At 39.1% G+C, this 21,320-nt stretch overlaps 1 protein-coding gene across 3 annotated transcripts in view; it reads left to right on the top strand.

Moving 5' to 3' along the window:
- The window catches only part of LOC137287058 (uncharacterized), a 109,415-nt gene that overhangs the window by 48,667 nt on the left and 39,428 nt on the right, over positions 1-21,320 (top strand). For all 3 annotated transcript variants that reach the window (XM_067819171.1, XM_067819172.1, XM_067819173.1), the window contains 21 exons: positions 850-1,014; positions 1,812-2,077; positions 2,996-3,209; positions 3,996-4,114; positions 4,901-5,108; positions 5,964-6,128; positions 8,025-8,263; positions 9,234-9,510; positions 10,472-10,614; positions 12,009-12,222; positions 12,741-12,887; positions 13,580-13,800; positions 14,394-14,598; positions 15,077-15,201; positions 15,557-15,761; positions 16,347-16,493; positions 17,769-18,044; positions 18,400-18,521; positions 19,222-19,280; positions 19,771-19,919; positions 20,322-20,579. In XM_067819171.1, the coding sequence (XP_067675272.1) occupies positions 850-1,014; positions 1,812-2,077; positions 2,996-3,209; positions 3,996-4,114; positions 4,901-5,108; positions 5,964-6,128; positions 8,025-8,263; positions 9,234-9,510; positions 10,472-10,614; positions 12,009-12,222; positions 12,741-12,887; positions 13,580-13,800; positions 14,394-14,598; positions 15,077-15,201; positions 15,557-15,761; positions 16,347-16,493; positions 17,769-18,044; positions 18,400-18,521; positions 19,222-19,280; positions 19,771-19,919; positions 20,322-20,579 (3,924 nt within the window). The remainder of the gene's footprint in view (positions 1-849; positions 1,015-1,811; positions 2,078-2,995; positions 3,210-3,995; positions 4,115-4,900; positions 5,109-5,963; positions 6,129-8,024; positions 8,264-9,233; positions 9,511-10,471; positions 10,615-12,008; positions 12,223-12,740; positions 12,888-13,579; positions 13,801-14,393; positions 14,599-15,076; positions 15,202-15,556; positions 15,762-16,346; positions 16,494-17,768; positions 18,045-18,399; positions 18,522-19,221; positions 19,281-19,770; positions 19,920-20,321; positions 20,580-21,320) is intronic.

The raw sequence follows: 21,320 nt of genomic DNA on the forward strand, positions 1-21,320 counted from the left end.
ATGCTAATACTTCCTGTGCAAGTTAAAAGTTCATGTTCCCCTACTTTTTTACTGAAAAAATAGTATATTTAAATTTGCACTCACAACAGAAAAAAAACCAACAAGGACACAAACATTTAAACTTAAACATATGATTGTCCCTTTTGTATCCTTCGCCAGTGTTTGACAGACTGTCTGGGTCATCATACTTTTCATGTTAGAATATCTCGCCTTTCATCTTTTGAAGATTTGTACTTGCAAAGGATCAATTACCATAACACAACATTTCACACTTAACATGTACTTGCCCTGATTGAATTCCTTGGCAGCATGTTGATTGACAACCTTGTGCCTGTTGTAAGAAAAGATAATGAAACTGGTATATTATGGAAACTGAACATTGGTCTTGTATCCTATTGAGCAGTGTTCATTGTGTCATCCCCTGGTTTAACTTGTTAAAACAAAATATGTACATAAATCCTGATGTAGATGTATGAACATGCCTTGAATGAAGTGCCCACTTACCAATTTTGTCTAGTTATAATGTGGAAGAAACACAACAATCCCTATCCCACCCCTAAAATTAAAATCTGTATCCCCCTTTAAAACATTCTTGATCCAATCTCTAATGTACCATTTCCCATAGGTTCAATGAGGTTTTTCTCTTTCAGATTTCATCATAGTGTGACTTAGAGCAATGTTTAACTAGTGATTGTAACAATGTTTGCTCAATAGTCCCTGATTATTTAACATCAGTACCAATCTTTGATTGCAGCCTCATGTTTAGTGCTAGCCTCATGGTGTTTATCAAATTGAAGAAAACGTTTTAGTGGATGAATGTGTTCATTTGTTATCTGGGTTTTTTTCCAGATTTTTTTGGTTTCAATGACAGTATGAAAAGCGAGATTCTGATACTGCAGCCACTGAGTACCCTCAATCTGACAGCAACACCATCAACAACATTCAACGTCATCGTTGCAGATGGAGGGACTCCTTCACTGAATCTGACACTGCCGATTACTATCAACTTCTCAGGTATTCAGATGAACATCATATGGAAAAGAGTTAAATCATCAGTTACAGATTATCTCCCGAGTGAATGAATAATGACCAGATAATGCATCGGACAGTCAGGGACCATTCATTATTTATTGCTAGATCTGATGATGGCTCTCTTAAGGGGAGGTCACATATGTTGTTCTGGGAAGATAGAGGGAGATGTCAAATTTGTACACATGCTGGAAGGATCACTTATATTGCTTTGTACATAACTTGTTGGTGGGGATTTGGGTGGGTGGGGAAGCATCATTCACAATATGTACATCCTTGGTAGCTCCATGGCCATAAATTATGACTGGTTCCTTAATAAGATGATGTATCATTGCAGTTCACATAGGTTGTTGTGTTGTAATAAAATGATGCATAGTACTGATACTTTTGGTGTGTTTTTTTCAGTAGCAAACAAATGTCAACAGTTTTTCAGTTTGTGTTGCATCAGACTTATGTTCCTTGCTGTCTAGATCTGCTGTCCATAGGTTTCAATCTGGCTTCGCTGTAGTAATATACCTTGCTTGGTTTATCATCACAAAACTGTGCTCATGGTTTTCACCAAAGTGGTAATGCCCCATTGAACTGCGTCACATTGGCCTCTGTGACCTTCATCTGATCGAAGATGTTGCCTATTACATGATCCCAATCTCAAACCTCCTCAAAATGTCAAATTTTATGTATTATGTTCAGATATGCTAGATCAGCTTTAGGTTGATATTCAATGGACCTGAAAAATAATTTTTGTCAAACCGCTGAAGATTTTTCTTACCATTGCAATCCAGATAAGCGCCCTACATGTTCCAACACAAACCTCCAGGACTCCATCTCTGAGCGAAGTGCAGTCTCCTCCTGCCTTAACCTGACCCACAGTTGTACCGACCCCACCTCCACCGGTCTGACCTTCAACCTGACCAACACATCCCTGGGGTTTGTGGACCAGCCCCTCCTGGACTATTTCACCCTGGGAACCAATTCTGTGGGGTCCCAGCTGCCGTACCTTACTTTGTGCCTGGAGAAAAACGTCAGGGGGATGCCAGGGCTCTATACGGTAACAGAACAAGCATTCAATATTCTCGGGCCAGGGATTTTGGTTTGAGACTCAGGCTATTATCTTATGAAGGGAGGAACTTCAACCAATACAAAGAACACACAGTTCACGTTTTGTGGTTGTAGGGTAGCCTGGTGGTTAAAGATCTTCCTTGTTCTTATGGGCAAGATTCCTCAAAGGGTTAGAGTGTATGAAGTCTTCCCTGGTGTATACTCTTCTGCTGGAATCATTGCTGAAGGTCACATAAAACCACACTCAAAAACTATGTTCATGTTTAGAGAAGAATTGATGCATTTACTGTTCATTGTGTTTGTCACTCTCATGCTCATTGTAACCTGTGTGTTGTATATACAGTCAGTTCAACTGTGTCCTCGTTAATTCTCATTGAGTAATCAGAATAATGATGTGGGTTTTGTAACCACACCCTTTGAAAATTTGGTTCATTTCAACACACAAGTTATATACACACTGACACATGTAGCTCTAGTCTCATTGAGGGTGACACCTGGCATTTGGTATGAGGGCTGTGTACCTGTACGCAGGGATGTCAGTCAAAGTTTTGAAATCCAAATTCACCCCATCTGTAAGCTCTTTATCTGTGCCAGTTGGTTTGATGAAAGTCGTATATGCAATATATGTTTGGGGATTTCTTCCATCATTAGGATGATATAGCATAATGAATATACATAGAAAGCTGTTAACAGCATTGTAGACTTAGTTTGCTGCAGTTCATCCTCCAGAGTTACTTCCCTTACTATTGTCAGAATCCGATGTTCTTGGGTTCTAATACCAAATACGATAAGATCAATATTCTTCGTTCAGCAACATGTGTGATGAATTTCAAATCTCGAACATAGCAGATGTTACACTAAGGCTCATCTTCCTGGGGTAATTGCATGCTTTCTATTTATTTTTAAGGGTGTTCTTCTTGTATCCAACAATTTATTTTCAACTACACTAAACCTGACACTGGACGTGCTTGATGTCAATGACCTGCCAGTCATCAGTGGCCTCAACAACAACAACACCTACACCATCAGGGAAACATCAACAGTAATGACGCTAGTCACAACTCTGAATATCTCTGACCCAGATCCTGGAAGCAATGGTATTCTGTCTGTCAGTTTTGAAGGTAATGTCACTTTTGTTTTCAATAGACCTGATGCAGAATAGCCCGTTGTTAACATTACTGCCTTTATTGTGTGCCGATCAGAGCGTGTGCCCACAGAGCAAAATGTTGCGGGTTCGATCCCGGCTGTGTCATATGAAAAGATGTTATATTATGGTACTTGTTGGTCCCTTACTTAGCATTAATTGATACAATGAAATCTGGTCGGCTCTGAGTCAGTATAATGTTTCTGTGTGAGATTTTCATGCTAAGCTGCAACCTGGTGTAAAAACCAGTTTATATCTGGGCCAGTACAAGCAGCCACGCATTCACACAAATGTATATGTATGAGTGAAATAGTAGTATATGCAATGTTAAACCCAATTTTACCTCACCTCCTGTATTGGGAAGTTGGAATAAACACCCTTGTATTAGTTACATGAGGAAACATAATGGACTAAGAGAGAGGCTTGATGTCTTAGTGGATCACATATTACCATACTAATAGGACATTCTTTTATTGTTGAGGGTGACAACACTTGTTTCAGCAACATCTACAGCATCAACATCATCACCACTAAAATCCCCATTCTAATTTCTGTCGTGGTTCCGAGCTCCTCGTAAAACAAACCAGTCAAAACCAAACTTATCTTAAACTCATAAGTGGTCAGTCCAAAATACATTCTTCTGTAGTACTTAATAGAATAGAAGGACATTCTATCATCTACTTTGAACCATTTATAAATCCCTGATATGGTGGCTATTTCTCAAGGCTGTATCAATTTGTAACAAAGTTGTTTTTATGTACAGCTGTCGGCCCTTCGTCGGCACATGGTGGAGACTTTGAGTTTGACAATGTGACGAAGATGATTAAAGTAGCTAAGGTGCTGAACGCTACCAGGAACACTGACTATAACTACACAGTCACTGTAAGTACTGACAGACCTTGCTGACAGACCACGGGTCTGTGGTGGAGTAGCCTAGTGGTTAAAGTGTTTGCTCATCATGCAGAAGACTCAGGTTCGATTCCAAACATGGGTACAAGGTGTGAAGCCCATTTCTGCTGTCCCATGTCATGATATTGCTGGAATATTGCAAACAGTGGTGTAAAACTAAACTCACTCACTCACTCACTCATGATTGAGAGATGATAATTGTGATGCCTTAAAACCATTATGTGTTTTGTCTTATTTCCATATGTATTTGTGGTTTCATATTTTGCTTGTCACAAATAGATGCTATGAGTGTGTTTACCTCTACCCAGGTGAAGGTTTGGGAAACATGTTTATAGTGATTACAGCCTGTATACAATGCATTTGATCATTCAGCGTTAATTGTTTGGTGTTTGTATTCATAAACATCTGGAAAAGAGAAAGTGTATTTCCGTGTTTGATGGTAGCTGGAAATTAATAAAAAAATAATTATGCCATGGTGATGGTGAGGTATTTTCTATAGGTATAATACTTGTGTTTTATATTTTACTTGTATTTTTTGTTGCAATGTTTGGTGGACTTTTAAATGTTTTAAAGCGTTTGGAATTATTTTGGTAAGATTCTTTCATTCAAAGTGTTTTTTTGCCCAAATTGTTGAGGGCAGGTCTAACAAAAATACTTTTTTACATGTTAATTGTAGCTGATAGAGAACTGTCCAATTGTTATTGTTGTAAAGCACACAAGTATATCTTCAACATGTGCTTTTTATGTCTGTTGCTATAGGCAACAGATGGAGGAGGGCTGTCTACATCCGTCAATGTCATCATCATTGTTGAAGATGAGAATGAAGCTCCTAAATGTGAGCAGCCAGGAGACTTCACTGTGAATGCCACAGCTGGCCCTGACTTTGTGATCGGCCAACTCAACTGCTGGGACACTGACGTGAAGACTGAGTACAAGACGCTGGTGTATGATGTTCAACCATCGCAGGGTGGGTGACATTTGGCATAATGCAGTTTCACTTGTGTAGAACCCATGATCATAGTCCATGCAGTTCTTTAGCATTTAACTCCTTGAAAACTGTGTGAAGTGTACCAGATATCACTCAGTTGAGGAAAAGTGAGTTAGCCTTAGTGGTTACAGCATTTGCCTGTCATGATGAAAGCCTGGGTTTGATTCCCCGCTTTGCCACTTCTGTTGTTGTCTGCCATGACATGGGTGGGGTATTCCTAAAAGTGGGATAAAAACATACTCACTTGCTCAGATTTGGATCTGAAGAAGTAAATGACAGATTCATGAGACTCACATAAATAAGTTCGGAAGGTTAGAGTATTAGCTTCACTTGTTAGACACATGCCTGAAATTCTTCTGTTTGGGAATATTCATAAATGATTGAACCATTTCACAATCATGATCAACCACTGCTTTGAATGAGAAGACCATGTTCTACCATGGTTTTGTCAGGATGACCATGGTCTGCCATGGTAAAATGGCAATGACCATGGTCTGCCATCGTTTTTGGTGACCATGATCTATGATAACCATGGTCTACCATGAGAAGAAATGTTGGTGACCACAATTTATTACGGTAAACCATGGAAATGCCTTATTTACTGTGGTAAACCATGGTTGATCATGGTCAACCATGGTGACATTCAGCTGAGACTCACATAAATACGTTGAGAAGGTTAAAGTATTAGGATGACATGTTAGACACATGCCTGATATTCTTCTGTGTGGGAATATTCATAAATGAGTGAACCATTCCACAATCACTCATACAACAAAACAGGGAACTAAACACATGAAACATTATTTGATACGTTTCCACCATCTTTTCTTCCAGGGGCTACATCATTGATCAATGTGTCATCGGATGGCATCATCAAACTCTTGGATACCATACCATACCAACATGATCGACTTGTGTACCAGGTTACCGTTAGCAACGGTAGTCCAGGCAACACTATTGGCCCCTCTACCACAATCCAAGTGGTGATTGTCTATAACAGTAAGTGTCTGAATAATAATCCATCAGAAGATTCTTGTCAAACCTCTTTTAGATAGGTTAAGGGATGACATTATTGTCAACTGGAAATGACCACAAGTTTAGGACAACAGAAAATCTGAATAACTGAAGTATAGCCAAACTTTGTTAAAAAGACTCAGTTTTATCACTTGTATATTTCATAAAAGTACAACACTAGTTACTAGGAAAAAACATCATGCAAACATTTGGTCTTGATTATAACACATTCTGTTCATATGGTAAATCATATTTTATGTTCAGATTGTACAACATGTGCAGTTTCCCATGACAATCTGGATACAGAAAGGTCTGGTGACGTGTATGTATGGCTAGACAGAATGCAAGACGAAACTAGTGTTTATGTTACTCCATGGCCTGAAATCATGTACCATTTCCTTTTGCTCAGGAGAATGTTTTATACGTGTGACTACTAAGTGAAAAGAGGGCTAAAAACCTAAAGGTCCATTGCAACTCATAAATCAGGACTTAACATTTTTTTGTCTGTAACTTTTGGAGATCATAAACCAAGATGGTATGCTTTATTGAAATTTATACATTACTGTCACATTTGTGAATTTCACTTTTGTAAAAACAATCCTCCATTTTAGAGTCATCATTTTCATTCTTCTATTCACAGCAGAGTGAATACATTTGATAAAGGATTTGACCCCCAAACTGCAAATGGTGCAAAAACCTTACAAGGCAATAACGCTGACAACTTAAGGTCCAAAACACAGCCACAATACACAACTATGATACACAACTAAGATACCCAACATAGATGCACCACTATGATAAAAAGCTGTGATACTATCATGGAATAATAATTTATACAAAAATTCATTTATTACCACTACAGACATTATACATTAGGATTCAGATATTAAGAAAATATACACATAGAATATTAATTTCATCATGATCAGTAGTAGCTTAGAGGAAGACACCAGTTTAAAGCAAGAACTAATTTCATATATCTACATCTCCACAAGGGTTTAAAATTACAAGTGCATTGTTTAAAGATGTTTGTACATAAATCTTAGAGTGAGATATTCAAAATACCATGGTTACACAAACCGGTCATTAAGACAAAAGCTGAATCTAGACAGTTTAATGAGCTTCTTTGAAGAAAACATATCATTAGTACAACAGTGTGAAAACATTTTTAATTAGGGTCATTAAGCCATGGCCCAGTGAAGCACATCTATTGTAATCCAAGCTATTATAATTGATACGTCAAAACAGGCTTGGATAGAACTAGCCCAAGCATACAGTAAATGTGCCAGCAGGATTAATGCCACTTAAGATAGGATTAATAGGATTAAGAGCACTCCCCTCTGCCTGATTATTCCAGTAGGTCACACCCATTCTGTATATTCAGTATTTCGTTGGCTATTATAGGGCACACCCATTTTGTATCTTTTAACGAGCCACAACCTTTTTATTGTTTCAAGTTTAGTTAAATAGTCTCCAATTCCATTTGCAGCTCAGAAGGGTTTAGACTTCCAACTCAGACCAACTCTAGGCCTGAGCCCAGAGGGTTGTACCTTGTTATTCTATTTCTTGTTAATAAAATTGTAATTAGCTTCTTGCGACTTTGGACTCTTTGCTGAGTTAATTCCCCCAAGCAGACCAGCACGTCAGTTAGATAAGGGATTTCACTGGTATGCTCATTTGGACACGAGACCCTGATCATAATAATACACAACTTTGAAACACAACACATAATTCTTCACCAACCTCAGGCTGGTTTGTCCAATATGTGAAAGATGATCATTTGGTGAAACATTGTCATGGTACATCATCATTACACGTCCAGTGTTGCGTATATGAATAGGGATAATCTTCGGATCATTGTCAAGGTCATGTGTATTTCAGAGGCATTTCCACCCACCTGCAACGCGACCAGTGTGAGTGTCCAGTTCAAGGACACAGACAGTGTCGGGTGTGCAGCTCAGAAGGTCAAATGTACTAACCCCCTTCGCAAACTGCCCAGCATCAAGATGACCAACTTCCCAGATGGCTTCAAGCTGGAACAGGAAGAGTCTGGAGCTTCTGTTGCCTTCCGAATGTGTGCCAACAGCACCAGCTTCAAGAATAGTGTCGGCAGCCATGACGTAATGATTCCTGAAGATTTCTTATTTAATTCTGATGTAAAATGCCAATTTACACAAAATGCTTTAGAATGATTTTGGCCAGAAATATGTTTGGGAGTCTGGTAAGAAATTCACTCATTTCTGTTTCTGTAAAATTTGCACTAATATACTAAAATGCCAATTTGGTTCATGCCAAATTATTGCAGTAAACTTGGACAAAGGACTGTGACCGTATCCCAGTCCATCCAGCTGTAAATGGGTACCTCATAAGTATCGGAAAGTCAATTTAACCATTGTGTGCCTAGTGGTTGCATGAGTTGTATACTCCCAAGGGAGTTGAGATTGATAATACGATGTGCTATTGAGATTCATATCCAATGATCGAGGGAAAAACCAGCACCACATATTAGTTGCATGGATATGTGTGAATATCCCACGATAATAAAAATGAACCAATTCTGGTCAGATATCCAGATTAATAAATGATTGAATATCCGTACGTAGCTGCTAGCAGTCATACTGGTGGTGGGGTTACTATGGAGGGATAGTAAGGCCACTTATATAGTTCTGAACTCCACGTGGCCCAGGCATGCTAGAATCAGTCTCCATCATGATTTTTCTGGAATAATGCAAAAAGTGACATTAAACCATACTCACTCACTCAAACCATTATAACTCACTCAGTCACTATACACTCATACAACATACAGGTTATAATTACCCAGGGTAAACCTGTCTGTTAGGCTCTAGAAGGTGAATAGTCATATTACAAGTGGACACAGTTGTCACACACCCTTTTTAATCATGAAACCTTTTCTGTGAACTTATTTGTCTGGTTGTTATCAACAATATCTTTTTAAATGAGATAAACATTTAGAATTCAGTAGAAGCATTATCTATCAGACATTAATCAAAATCATGAAAATACCATTTATCTTGAAATCCTCAGCAGGATTGGCTACATTTTTAGGAAGTATTTGATTTATTCCAGGTGAAAGTGATTGTGGAAAATGGTCTTGGCAATGTCACTGTGACCTGGAGTGTTGTAGTAGAGGATGTCAATGAAGAGCCACGCTTCCAAGAAGCTGAATATCACGGAGCCATACCTGAAACCACGCCTGTAGGGACTACAATCACCGTTTTGCAGATCAGCAATGGATCTTTCAGTGAGACAGGGCTGAAAACTACTGATGGACTGGACATTATCCGAGTAACAGACCCGGACAAACACACACCACAGCTTCAGATCAAGAGGATTGCAGCTCCAGGTATGTTCTGTGGTGCAAAACACAGGGAAACAGTCTCCAGTCTCTTGGGAAATCTTACTCACTCACTCCTGTTTGTATGCATCATGTCTGCATTTTCATAAAAAGATGGACCCGAGAGGATGTAGGTTATGACTTACCTTCAATAACCCACAACTGTTGTAAGAGGCAACAAAGACGATTAGGTGATCAGGCCCACTGACTTGGTTGACACATTGGTCACTGGTTCCCAGTTGCGCAGATTGATGCTCATGCTGTTGACCACTGGATTGTCTTGTCCAGACACCATTATTTACAGACTGCTGCCATATAGCTGTAATATTGCTGAATTACTGATAAACAGCTGCAGCGACAAGAGTTGTTGCTCATGACATCGAGCACCAGTTTACATTGTCTTGGTTATATTGTAAGAGATGAGTGCCAGTTTAGACAGCTTCCACTATATCAGTTGCTCGTGTTTTCATGCAAGCTCGTACTAGTACAAAGAGCATGACATGTGAAATTGCATGGAACTTCATTCCAGTGGCAAAAAGTGATGTTCATTGCATCAACCACTTGTTCACATCATCTTGCTTACAGTCCACTTTGAATGAATGTTGTTGACTGCAGAGTTGACAACATCCATTGAAGAATGCTCATCAGTCACACAATGACCAGCTACCGAGTCACAAATTTGGGGTGATATTGGCACATAAGAGCTTAAAAGGATTAAGAACATTGGAGTAAGTGTCAGCAACATCCATTGATGGTAACTGACTACATTACATGGATGGTATTTTGATGGAGATAAATAGACAGATGTGAATAAGATTTGGAGATACCTGTTCACCTAGTGTATGATGTTAAATACTACACAATGGCAAGAGACCAACACTTCATGTCTAATTTATAGTGACTTTGCCAAATAATGCATATAAAGTACGTATAAAGTATGAACAGGTACATTTCAGTATTTTTATTTCAGGAAAGATCTTTTTTAAGAGTAATCAAACAGCTGTATCTGCCGATAATCTACCCATCGAGTTCTCTTCATCCAGCATGTCTGTCTCATACTTCTCTGTTCGGGATACCTTGGACAAGACTCTCAAGTACCAGTTCACCATTGAGGTAAAACATATACACATATTACAAGTTTTCTGTCAAACTGACTTGAACCAGGCAGTATAACTAAACTGACTGTAAAAAAAAACACATCGTACCTGTTCTGATGGAACTTACTGTGTAAAGCTGCATTTAAATATTCCCCCTGACACTGATGCCTGTAGCATCTACAGTCAGATCCTTTCAGTAGCCTGAATTGTTGTCATCAAATATTGTATATTACTAAATTGAACAAATCATGGCAATATCTGAAAGGAACTTTAATGTACATCTGATGTCAATTGGACCAGTACTTAACCTTGTACTGCTTGTTTAATGAACAAACACTTTCCCTTAACGTAAAGTAGGAAAGGTGATTGTAATATCTAACACTTCCCTCTTTCAAAAACACTTCAAAACACGTAGTAAGTTGTAATGTTCATTTGACAACTTTTACGAGTACTGTTATTGATTGTATTCTTCAACTTATTCCCTTTGATTAATTATCTACCCGAAACATCATTACTTTGCTTTTGACAACTTGATGATATGGACCCGTTGATGATGCACGTGTAGGAGAATTTTTTCCAATAAAATAGGGAAAAATAGTTTATAATTCTAATTCTGTCGGGTGTAACATTATTGTGGATATAGAACAGAAAACAAACATGGATTTTTAGAATAATGGTCAGTATAATCTTTGTTAGATATTATTTTCACTTACGTTTTACATCCAAGACTGTAACTGGCAGATGTCAGATGCAGGGGGTCAGCTTATGCACGAAACATACCATTTTGACACTGACTTGGGGGGTCAAGTTAGGGGGTCGGCTTATCTATGGGGTTGGCTTATACACGGTAATATATGGTAAATATATATTCCACTCCTGTCCACAAATGCCTGAGTTATTGCTACCTGGAAAAATCATAGCGTCAGTGAGTGAGAATGGTTTTATGCCGCATCTAGCCATATTCCAACAAAATCATAGTGGAGGACACCAGAAATAGACTTCAGACATTGTACCAATGTGGGGAATCAAACCCATGTTTTTGGCATGATGAGTGAATGCTTTAGGTACTAAGGCTACCCCACTGCCCTGCTAAAAGCAGAAAAAATATGAGCTGACTATGTTATACCCTCTTACTCTAACCCCAATCTGATTTTGTCAACATGTTTTTCATATAGATAAATACTTTTCAGGAATAATACCCAGAACAGCTTATGTGGATCTAATCTGAAACATATTAAGATTTCTCCAAACTGCATCATCACTGCCTCCATGTTTACTTCGAGATTAACTGTTTTTGATTTAAGTCAACTCCTTGTAGCAAAACTGAATTATATTCATATCTGTATTTATGAGGCTGTAGCTGAGTAGTTCAAATCCAAGGGAGGTTTACTTGTACCTACTCTGTTCCAGGCAGTAGATGGAGGTAATCTGTCAACATCAGTGGTGTACACCTTGGACATCATCGACATCAATGAAGCACCAACATGTGATGACTCTAGTCTCACCTTCAATATAAGTCTTGTGACTGAGGTGGGCACCACCATGACAACACTGACATGCACTGACCCTGACTATGATGCCAACAACACCATGACTGTGTACACCATAGAAGGGGCAGATCAAGGTGAGTCACATTGTGGTGCTATAACAAGTGTCCAAAGAGGTGTTATGTTGGGACTAATCAAGATGGTTTTACAAGGGGAATATTGACAGCAGTGTATTACAGAGGAGAGGCCACATGATTGTATACTCACTCACTCACTCACTCACTCACTCACTCACTCACTCACTCATGGAACTAAAAACAACACTGAGAAATATGAGCAAGTCAATAGTTGAAAATTAAAGTTATTGAGAATAGTTTATATACTCAACTGTTGATGAATTAGAATAGTCAAGTATAACAATTCAATAAATCTCAACACATCTACCATAAGAACCTTCTAGAACTGAGTGGTCTCTCTCCAGCACCTTATTAATGATCCTGGGTTTCCATTTACTGATACCCCATTTATCAACAAATATGTCTTGATGACTGAAGGGCTCAGACGCTGCTGAATGTTGTCTCCTAGGACACACTCGATCAGTACTTCTACAGGTCTACAGAGATGTTTTTAATCATATATATATGTTCTTTCTCAGAGTTTTTCAACATCAGCTCGAGCGGTGTCATCACACTTGGGAAGAGGTTGCCACGAGACAGGGACACCCTTCAGTTGCAGGCAGTGGCAAGTGATGCTGCAAACAGTAGTCTGAAGCATGTGGTTGACATCACCGTCAATGTTAATCGTATGTATACAACATCATCAGTCACCATATTTGACTCTAGCAACCAAGTTTGCTTTGTGAACTGAGGTTAATGCCATTTTGAAGAGTATTCCTGCTACATGACAGTGTGTCAGGAGGAAAGCCAGTAATGCATATTTCAGGTCTGTTTACCACTTTGCTGAACCCCACAAGTATCAGTATGGCGCTGACAGACTTAAACATGATTGCGGTAACAAGGATTGTATCCGATGTTGTTGTACAAGTAGTTTTCCAATGTTGTGGGTATTTGATGTTGTACAAGTGGGTATTTGATGTTGTACAAGTGGGTATTTGATGGTGTACAAGTGGATATTTTACGTTGTTATACAAGTATTTTTCCGATGTTGTACAAATTAATGGATGTTTGATGTTGTACAAGTGAGTATCTGATGGTGTTATACAAGTAGTTTCCCAGTGTTGTCGTACAAGAAGGTATCGATGTTGATATACAAGTTGATATCTGATGTTGTACAAATGGGTATCTGATGTGGTTACACAAGAGAGTATTAGATTTTGTGGTACAAATAGATATCAGATATTGTTGTACAGGTAGGTATCCAGTGTTGTAGATGTGAGTATCTGATGTTGTTGTATAATTGGGTATCCAATGTTGTTGTACTTGTAAGCATGTATCCGAGTTGTCGCTCTGTGGACATGTGTCTGATGTGTTTCAGGATCTGTCAGTGCCAGGTGTGAACTTCGTCAGGTAAACCCTCCCGTGTGGATCATCAACAGTGTCATATCCCTGAATGTGACCTGCACTGACCCGACAGCAGACGCGAACAGCACACTGACGTACACAGAAAGCGGAAACTACACCAGTGGATTTACTCAAGTTGGAGACTCGGGGTCCTACAGATTACACTACACACAGACAACCAATGGCACATATTATGTGAGTAGACCACTCATACGTCAGAATATGTTCTTAGACCATGTGCACCGTGTTTGATGATTGATGTAAGAGGTGACCAAGAGGTGGTCATGTCATCGTATCCCAGTTGCGTAGATTGATGCTCATGCTGTTGATCTCTGAATTGTCTGGTCCAGACTTAATTTTTCACAGACTACCTAGAACATTGCTGAGTGCAATGTTAAACACATTGTCCCATTTGAATCTTACTTCACAAGAGTTATCTCCAAACTCAGCTGGAATTGTGGACAGTTCACTCACTCTACCCTATTGCTGTTGAAATGGTCAAGCACTGAGGTGTTGATGTGCATGACTGCCAAGACACGATAAGTTACATGCACCTGTATTTATAGCTGGATTATTACAGATAGTATGAACATGCACACTAAAAGCATCTTCCTCACAAACTCATCTTTTACAAGCAGTTACCTCCCTTGTGTCAGGGAGACATTCAACAGCGTTCAGTTACGTTCTGTATTCAAAACAAGCTTCCAGTCTGCATCTGTTTGAACAGAATGAAACAATGTTATGTATGTTTCTTTCTTCCATTTTTTCTGTTACATTTACACTTTCAGATTGAGATAACAGTAGACAATGGCTTAAAGAATGTAACTCTCCAAGCTGACATAGGGGTGGTATACCTGCGATCAACACCAGCCTTTGACCAACTGAAGTACGAGGTTAATGTTACGGAGAATATTGCTGTTGGCGACACCTTTCTGACAGTGCAGGCAATGACGGGTGGAAACTTTTCAGGCAATATCACATACGAGATTACAGGTACTTTAATCAACAATCTCTCCCACACACTGAGTAAACCAAACGTGTATTTTCCTTGATTTGTAGATTCTTAGTGTTATTTTACAGATGCAGGCATAATCAACCACCGCGATGATCAATAATCACACTGAAATCCTAAGTAATATTGTCAAGTATTTTCAGTCAAACTACTTTTCTTTCATTTGCGCTTTTTTACACATTTTGGACATTCTTATCCTAATAACAACAAAAACATGGTTTTACCAACTGAGAAAAATATCATAATTTCTCTGAAAATTAATATATGAGTGATCCTATTCTGGCCCTTGTCAAAATCAGGTATGTACTTCATTTTTTTACTTAAAAAATAATAAAAGGATAAACAAATAAAATTAAGTTAATTCATTTTAAATTTACCTTTTGGTTTTTCGGTTTTTTGTTTGATTGCTATTAATTGTTATGATGTAAGAATGTTTCAGTAATATGTGACTGATTTCAGCCTACGAACCAGTCTCTGTGAGCTCGTATTTCCTGGTGAAACCTGAGACAGGTGAGCTGCAGACCCTAAAGAGCTTGAAGGAATTGCTGAGGCAAAGGAGATTTGAAGTCACTTTGACAGTGCAGGTACTGATGTTTAAATTATGTAACACAGACAATACAGGTATTGAAAGTTACATTGTGTTGCTGCACGTATTGATGGCTACATTGTGTTACAGCATATATTGATGGTTATATTGTGTTACTGCACATATTGACGGTTACATTGTCTTACACTGCTAGCTCATGTGTTAGTTGTAACAAGGATATCTACAGTCACATCAAGTAATAACATACTGAATTAGCTGGCATGTAAATGTCCCGAAAAATGGCAAACTACAATATCAGTATCATTTGACATTAAACATATATGAATTCTACAGTTGTCTTTCACAAGTACACAATATGCATGTTCATCTTCAAAACTGTTTTCTGTATCCAGGCAACAGATACCTTGTCTCTCTTGAAATCTACAGTCAGCATAAAGGTGATCATCCAGGAAATCAACATCCCACCCGAATGTGATGCCATCCCTGATACGGTCAAGGTCAGCCTTAGCAAGAGTGTTGGTTCATCAGTCCTGAAGGTGAACTGCACAGATGCCAACTTCAAGCAGTCACTGAACCAAGTCAGCTATACTTTGAATGGTAGTTGAAGAGTGTATGCCATGCAGCATATGTGCCACTATCTATATACTGTATGTACTGTGAAATATGACTATTATTTCAGTGGGATAGCATAATGGTTAAAGCTTTTGCTCATCATGACGAAAATCTGGGTTCAGTTCCCCACGTGGGTACAATGTGTGAAGCCCATTTCTGGTATTCCCCTCTGTGGTGTTCCTTGAATATGACTAAAACTGGCATAAAGCTAAACTCACTCAGGAACTTCACTGTAATCACAAGAAATAAGTTGACCAATCCAACAAAATGTTGTTGTTGTTGTTTACTGACCACTGTAAGTTTTAGTCAAAATGTACAGAACAAACAATGGTTTTAATAAACTGCTAAAGAGGATTTGAACGAGGATTTTTGGTTATGAATATAATCTGGCAGATATTTTGTTGTATTGCACAAACAGTGTATGTTCATGCTATCAGTCATCAGATTACCTGTAAACAAGTAGTTGTGATGATTTTGAAATGTAAAACAGTATCCATTGAACTGTTTATTCTCTATAGATAACGAGCTATGAACAAGCCAGGATGACATATCCCATGTTTCTAATTCCAGATTCTAATTACTTTGCTCTGAGTGACAAAGGGGACATCACCCTGAAGCAGCCGTTGGCTCTCAATAGACAAACCTACGTACTGAGGATAGGAATCACGGATGGACACAGCAACCAGCAAGTCACAGTAGTCGTTATTCGTGTTCAGTGTGCGTTTACATGCTTTTAATTATCTGTAGCAGATCACAGTCAGTGTGTGAAATAGCCACTTACCCTCCTGCAGTCAGGCCAGGAAATCTCCACAGTCACTGGCTTGACTGACTACTGAATTGTTTCTGGGTCATTTCATAAATACACCACTCTCTCTGACTTGTTAAGTCATGATTCACTTTCATAACATGCAAGATTAAGGCCTGATAAAATGTGTATCACATTAGCAGCTTAATGAAGAACCCATCCTTGTCAACATTCAAAGTTCAGTCTAGTGAATTATTTTGTGGACTAGTAACTTTCAGGCACAGCGAGTCCGACTGGCTAGCAAACTTGGAAAACTGTTTCCAACACTGAACTAAGTGGTCATGTTCCTTAGTACCTCAGTGACTGCTAATACTGTATTGTAAGTTAGGGAGTGAACATAACTGTTCCCAAGGTTGGTATCCGGTACCCCATACTGTTCCACAGTTCAACATGGTGTTTCTCTGTATTCAATGCTGATCCTTGAGTACCCCTTGGTGTTAAGCAGTTCCTAATGTGGGTACCTAGTACCCTATTTGTTCCATGGGTGCTAATGTTGTTCCCCAGTACCCCATGATGTTCTTCAGCACCCGTGCTGTTCCCCAGTACCCAATTATATTGCTTTGTACCCCTTGTTTATGCTTAGTATACAATTCTGCTGCTCAGTACCCCTTTCTGTTACACTGTAGTCCATTCTGCTGCTCAGTAGGCTTGGTTCTGTTGCCTTGTTCACCATGACAGATGCTGTGTCAAGGGTTTGTGGGCCTAAAGTGAAAGGGGCCATTTCCTTGAAATTTACTCTACATATACACTGTGACTGGTGTGCAAACCGTATAACTTAAGGATTTAAAGGAACAGTTTTGAGGCTTCTCATGCTGCACTTTGATCTAAGTCACAACTGCTTTCAGTGTTACCCATGGAACTACTTCATAACCTGCCCATGAAGATCCGTGTTAGAACTGATCTTCAGCAAACCATGCATGGCATAAGAGGTGACTAACAGGATCAAGTGGTCTGGCCTGCTGATTTGGTTGATGTGTGTCATTGTATCCCAGTTGTGTAGATTAATGCTCATGTTGTTGACCACTGGTTTATCTGGTCCACACATGATTATTTACAGGCCACCACCACATAGTTAGAATATTGTCGAGTGCGATGCTAAACAAAAAACTTCATGTGCTGTTTTTTGTTTAAAGATGCATCTTGTATTTTGAAACAGAATGTTGCAACATGTATCTTTGCATTTTCAGTGACACAGAATTTCACTATTAAGCTTGTTAAAACCACAACCACATCGATGCAGCTTCATTGGAGCTTTGTGCGAGCTGACTACATCATTATAGTAAACCGCTTCATTGTGGAGTACCAGGGAGGAAACAAGGTGTACACTCCCAAGATTGTAGTGGAGAAGACAAATGGGACATACTTGACCGGTCTCCAGCCTGGGACCATTCACGTCATCTCAGTCAAGGCAGAGACAATATTTGGCAATGCCACATCAAACACTTTGACAGACAGTACAAGAGGTGAGATATATACTGAACAGGAAAAGAAACACAGTCTTCAAAAAAATTAAATCTCATAAAAGTAAGCATTCATGTTTATATCTTCTATTTAAAAACTTGACCAAAAAGCAGAGTTGCGTTTGTTTTGCTGTTCAGTATACCATCAAGTGACCTGTAAAATATCATTGAGGTTAGTGCATTCATTCTATACAATATTTCATTACCAGTGCCATTTGTGTAATAGTAGAGCAGATAAAATTGTTCTTGAACATCACTTTGATAGAATAAGAAAAGCTTGAATCTTGACTTTACCAGCCTGAGGGTTTAGGAAGTCTGAAAGTTCTATAACCTGGTGCTGACCACTTGTTTGTGGCAGAGGTTCCTGTGCTGACCAAGATGGCTGTGAGGTACAAGGATAAGAATATGACATGGATGCCAGATTTCAACAACCTCACCTCCAGTGCTGCTAAAGCCTACAAAACTACAACTGAAATCAGTGTAAGTGTTATGATCCTTTACTCTCCACACATTCCACACCTCAAGACATATATCGTCTCTCCCTGCTCTCTCTCTCACTCTCCACACATTAAAACGTACACCCTCTCTCCCTACTCTCTCTCGCTCATTCCACACCTGAAAACATACACCTTCTATCCCTACTCTCTCTGTCACATTCTACAACTCAAAACAGACTCTCTCCCTCCCTACTCTCTTATACACCACACCTCAACACATACACCGTATCTCACTACTCTCTCTCTCACACTCCACACTTCAAAACATACACCCTTTCTCCCTCCTCTCTCTCACACTCCACTCCTCAACACATACACCCTCTCTCCTTACTCACGCTCTCACTCCACACCTCAACACATACACCCTTTCTCACTACTCTCTCTCTCTCTCTCTCAGTCAAGACACCTCAACATATACACCCTCTCTCTCTCTCACACAAGCACACAGACCTGCACACATGAGTGTGCACAAACAAAACCCAAACACATACTCCATCTCTCTCTATACACACATATGCATGCACACACACACACACCACATGCCTCTATATACAGTGACACCACTACACTCAAAGACCAACTCTACACACATGCTCTCTCGCTCTCTCTTTCTCTCTCTCTCTCTCTCTCTCACACACAAACACACACACATCTTGTGTAATAATTACATTTACCTGTTTCAGTTGAGGAAGGCTCTTAAGGCTGTCACTGGACTGCATGAAGTAATAGTTATTGGTCTAAGGTAATCCAACAAAGTATTATTATTTTACTCAAAATTATTATATTTCATCAATAATATAGTACAGTTAAATGTTTACTTGCACATACCGAGATACAGAGAGTACTATACTAAGTTTATGCTAAACACATTTAACAATAATTGTTGACATTATTACACGTAATTAACTTTATGTGTAACTTTCAAGTGTGAGCAAAGGTTAGTATGCTTGTTTGCAAAACATGCTGCTTGCCAATTAAAAGTGTAACCTCCTCTTCCAAAAAGCTGGGATGGTGGGGTAGTTTTGGGGTTAGTCTCCACACATCACACCAAAGATCCAGGTTCAATTCCCCACATGGGCACAAGGTGTGAAGCACATTTCTGGCATCCCCTGCCATGATATTGCTTGAATATTGCTAAAAGCAACTTAAAACAATGCTCACTCACTCCTAAGAGGTGTCCCATTGTAAAAGTGTTTGTATTTGAGAATGTGAAGGCTATTTTGTGTTTGCAGCTCGGGGAGTGTTTTAGTGGATGCTGTGGTGGCAGTCAACCAGACAGGGAACATCACCGAGGCCGAAAGAGATTTCCGGAACGCTGTCAACACTGGCCAACTCGGTGATCAAATTGTCGATGCAGGCTTTGTGGATGTTAAGAGAGGAGGTCTGTGGAACCTATTAATCCTTTAAAGAACTAAACAATTTATGATATATTCATTTCTGGTGTTTTGATACGATCGACTGCTTACAGTGTCACACCAACAGGGATAATTAACTTGAAAATGAAATAGTTTTTATAAAATAACTGGATAACAGGATGTTTTTATTACTGAAGATTATTTGAAGATCAACATAAAGTAGTATTTATTACAAAGTAAATAACTTGAGACGAGTATGCTTCATAATAGAACATTTTTTCCCAATGACCTTTTTTCCTATTTACCTTAACACACAATGTGTTTTTTTCGCAGAAAAGTTAACCATTGCAACATTTGCTAATTGATGATGAAATCCTTATGAATAGTATACAAAATTTCTTACTTCAGGTTATCCTTTACATTTTCAGACAAGTATGCAGTTATAACGTCCATGACCCTGGGTTCAGGTGACACCACCGTGAGCGAGGATGCGGACGTTTCTGTGGAGTGTGTGTTCAGACTAGTGGGTGACAGCCCCTCCCCAAGAGTCAAGTGGACATTGAATGACAAGGCCATATCTGCAACATCCTCCGGCAAATATACACCCAGCATCACCCCACTGGATACTGATGTGTTTGGATATGTCGCTAATCTTAGCATTGTCTCTGTTGGATCACAAGACAATGGTATGGTTTAAACAGAAAACTTTCCACTACATTTTAGAGAATTTTGCATCACAAGCTGAAGTTGTTGAGTACAGTAGTAAAAATTTTGGTACACTTTCAGAATGCCAATACCTACCAGTCATTTTGTTTAGTGTCATGTCACCATAAACCTAATGCTAACTCTAGACCTTACCCTAACCCTAATGTAACCCTAGTCTTTACCCTAACACTAAACCTTACTCTAGCCCTAACCCTAACTCTAACCATAACCATAACCTTAAAACTAACCCGAAACCTTGCCATAACCCTAATGCTAACCCGAAACCTTGCCATAATCCTAATGCTAACCCGAAACCTTGTCATAACCCTAATGCTAACCCGAAACCTTGCCATAACCCTAACACTAACCCTAAACCTTGCCATGACCCTAACACTAACCCGAAACCTTGCCATGACCCTAACACTAACCCTAAACCTTGCCATAACCCTAATACTAACCCTAAACCTTGCCATAACCCTAACAAAAAGTAAGTGGCTTCAAAGACGATGGATGGTATCCGGAATTATGTAGTCTTACCAACATTTTTCTAATTTGGTTTAAACTGACAGGATCAAGGCGAAACTTATAGAATCCATTTATCAATCACTTGGTTTGGGGAGTATTACTATTACGCAAAGCAAGTACATTCAGAATATATCTATTAATAGACAAAACTTGTTAATATCATGGGTGTCATGAGTTTGGTTTTATGCCACCAGAAC

Source organism: Haliotis asinina, chromosome 6 (genome assembly GCF_037392515.1).
Source record: "Haliotis asinina isolate JCU_RB_2024 chromosome 6, JCU_Hal_asi_v2, whole genome shotgun sequence".
In the NCBI taxonomy this organism is placed as follows: Eukaryota; Metazoa; Mollusca; class Gastropoda; order Lepetellida; family Haliotidae; genus Haliotis; species Haliotis asinina.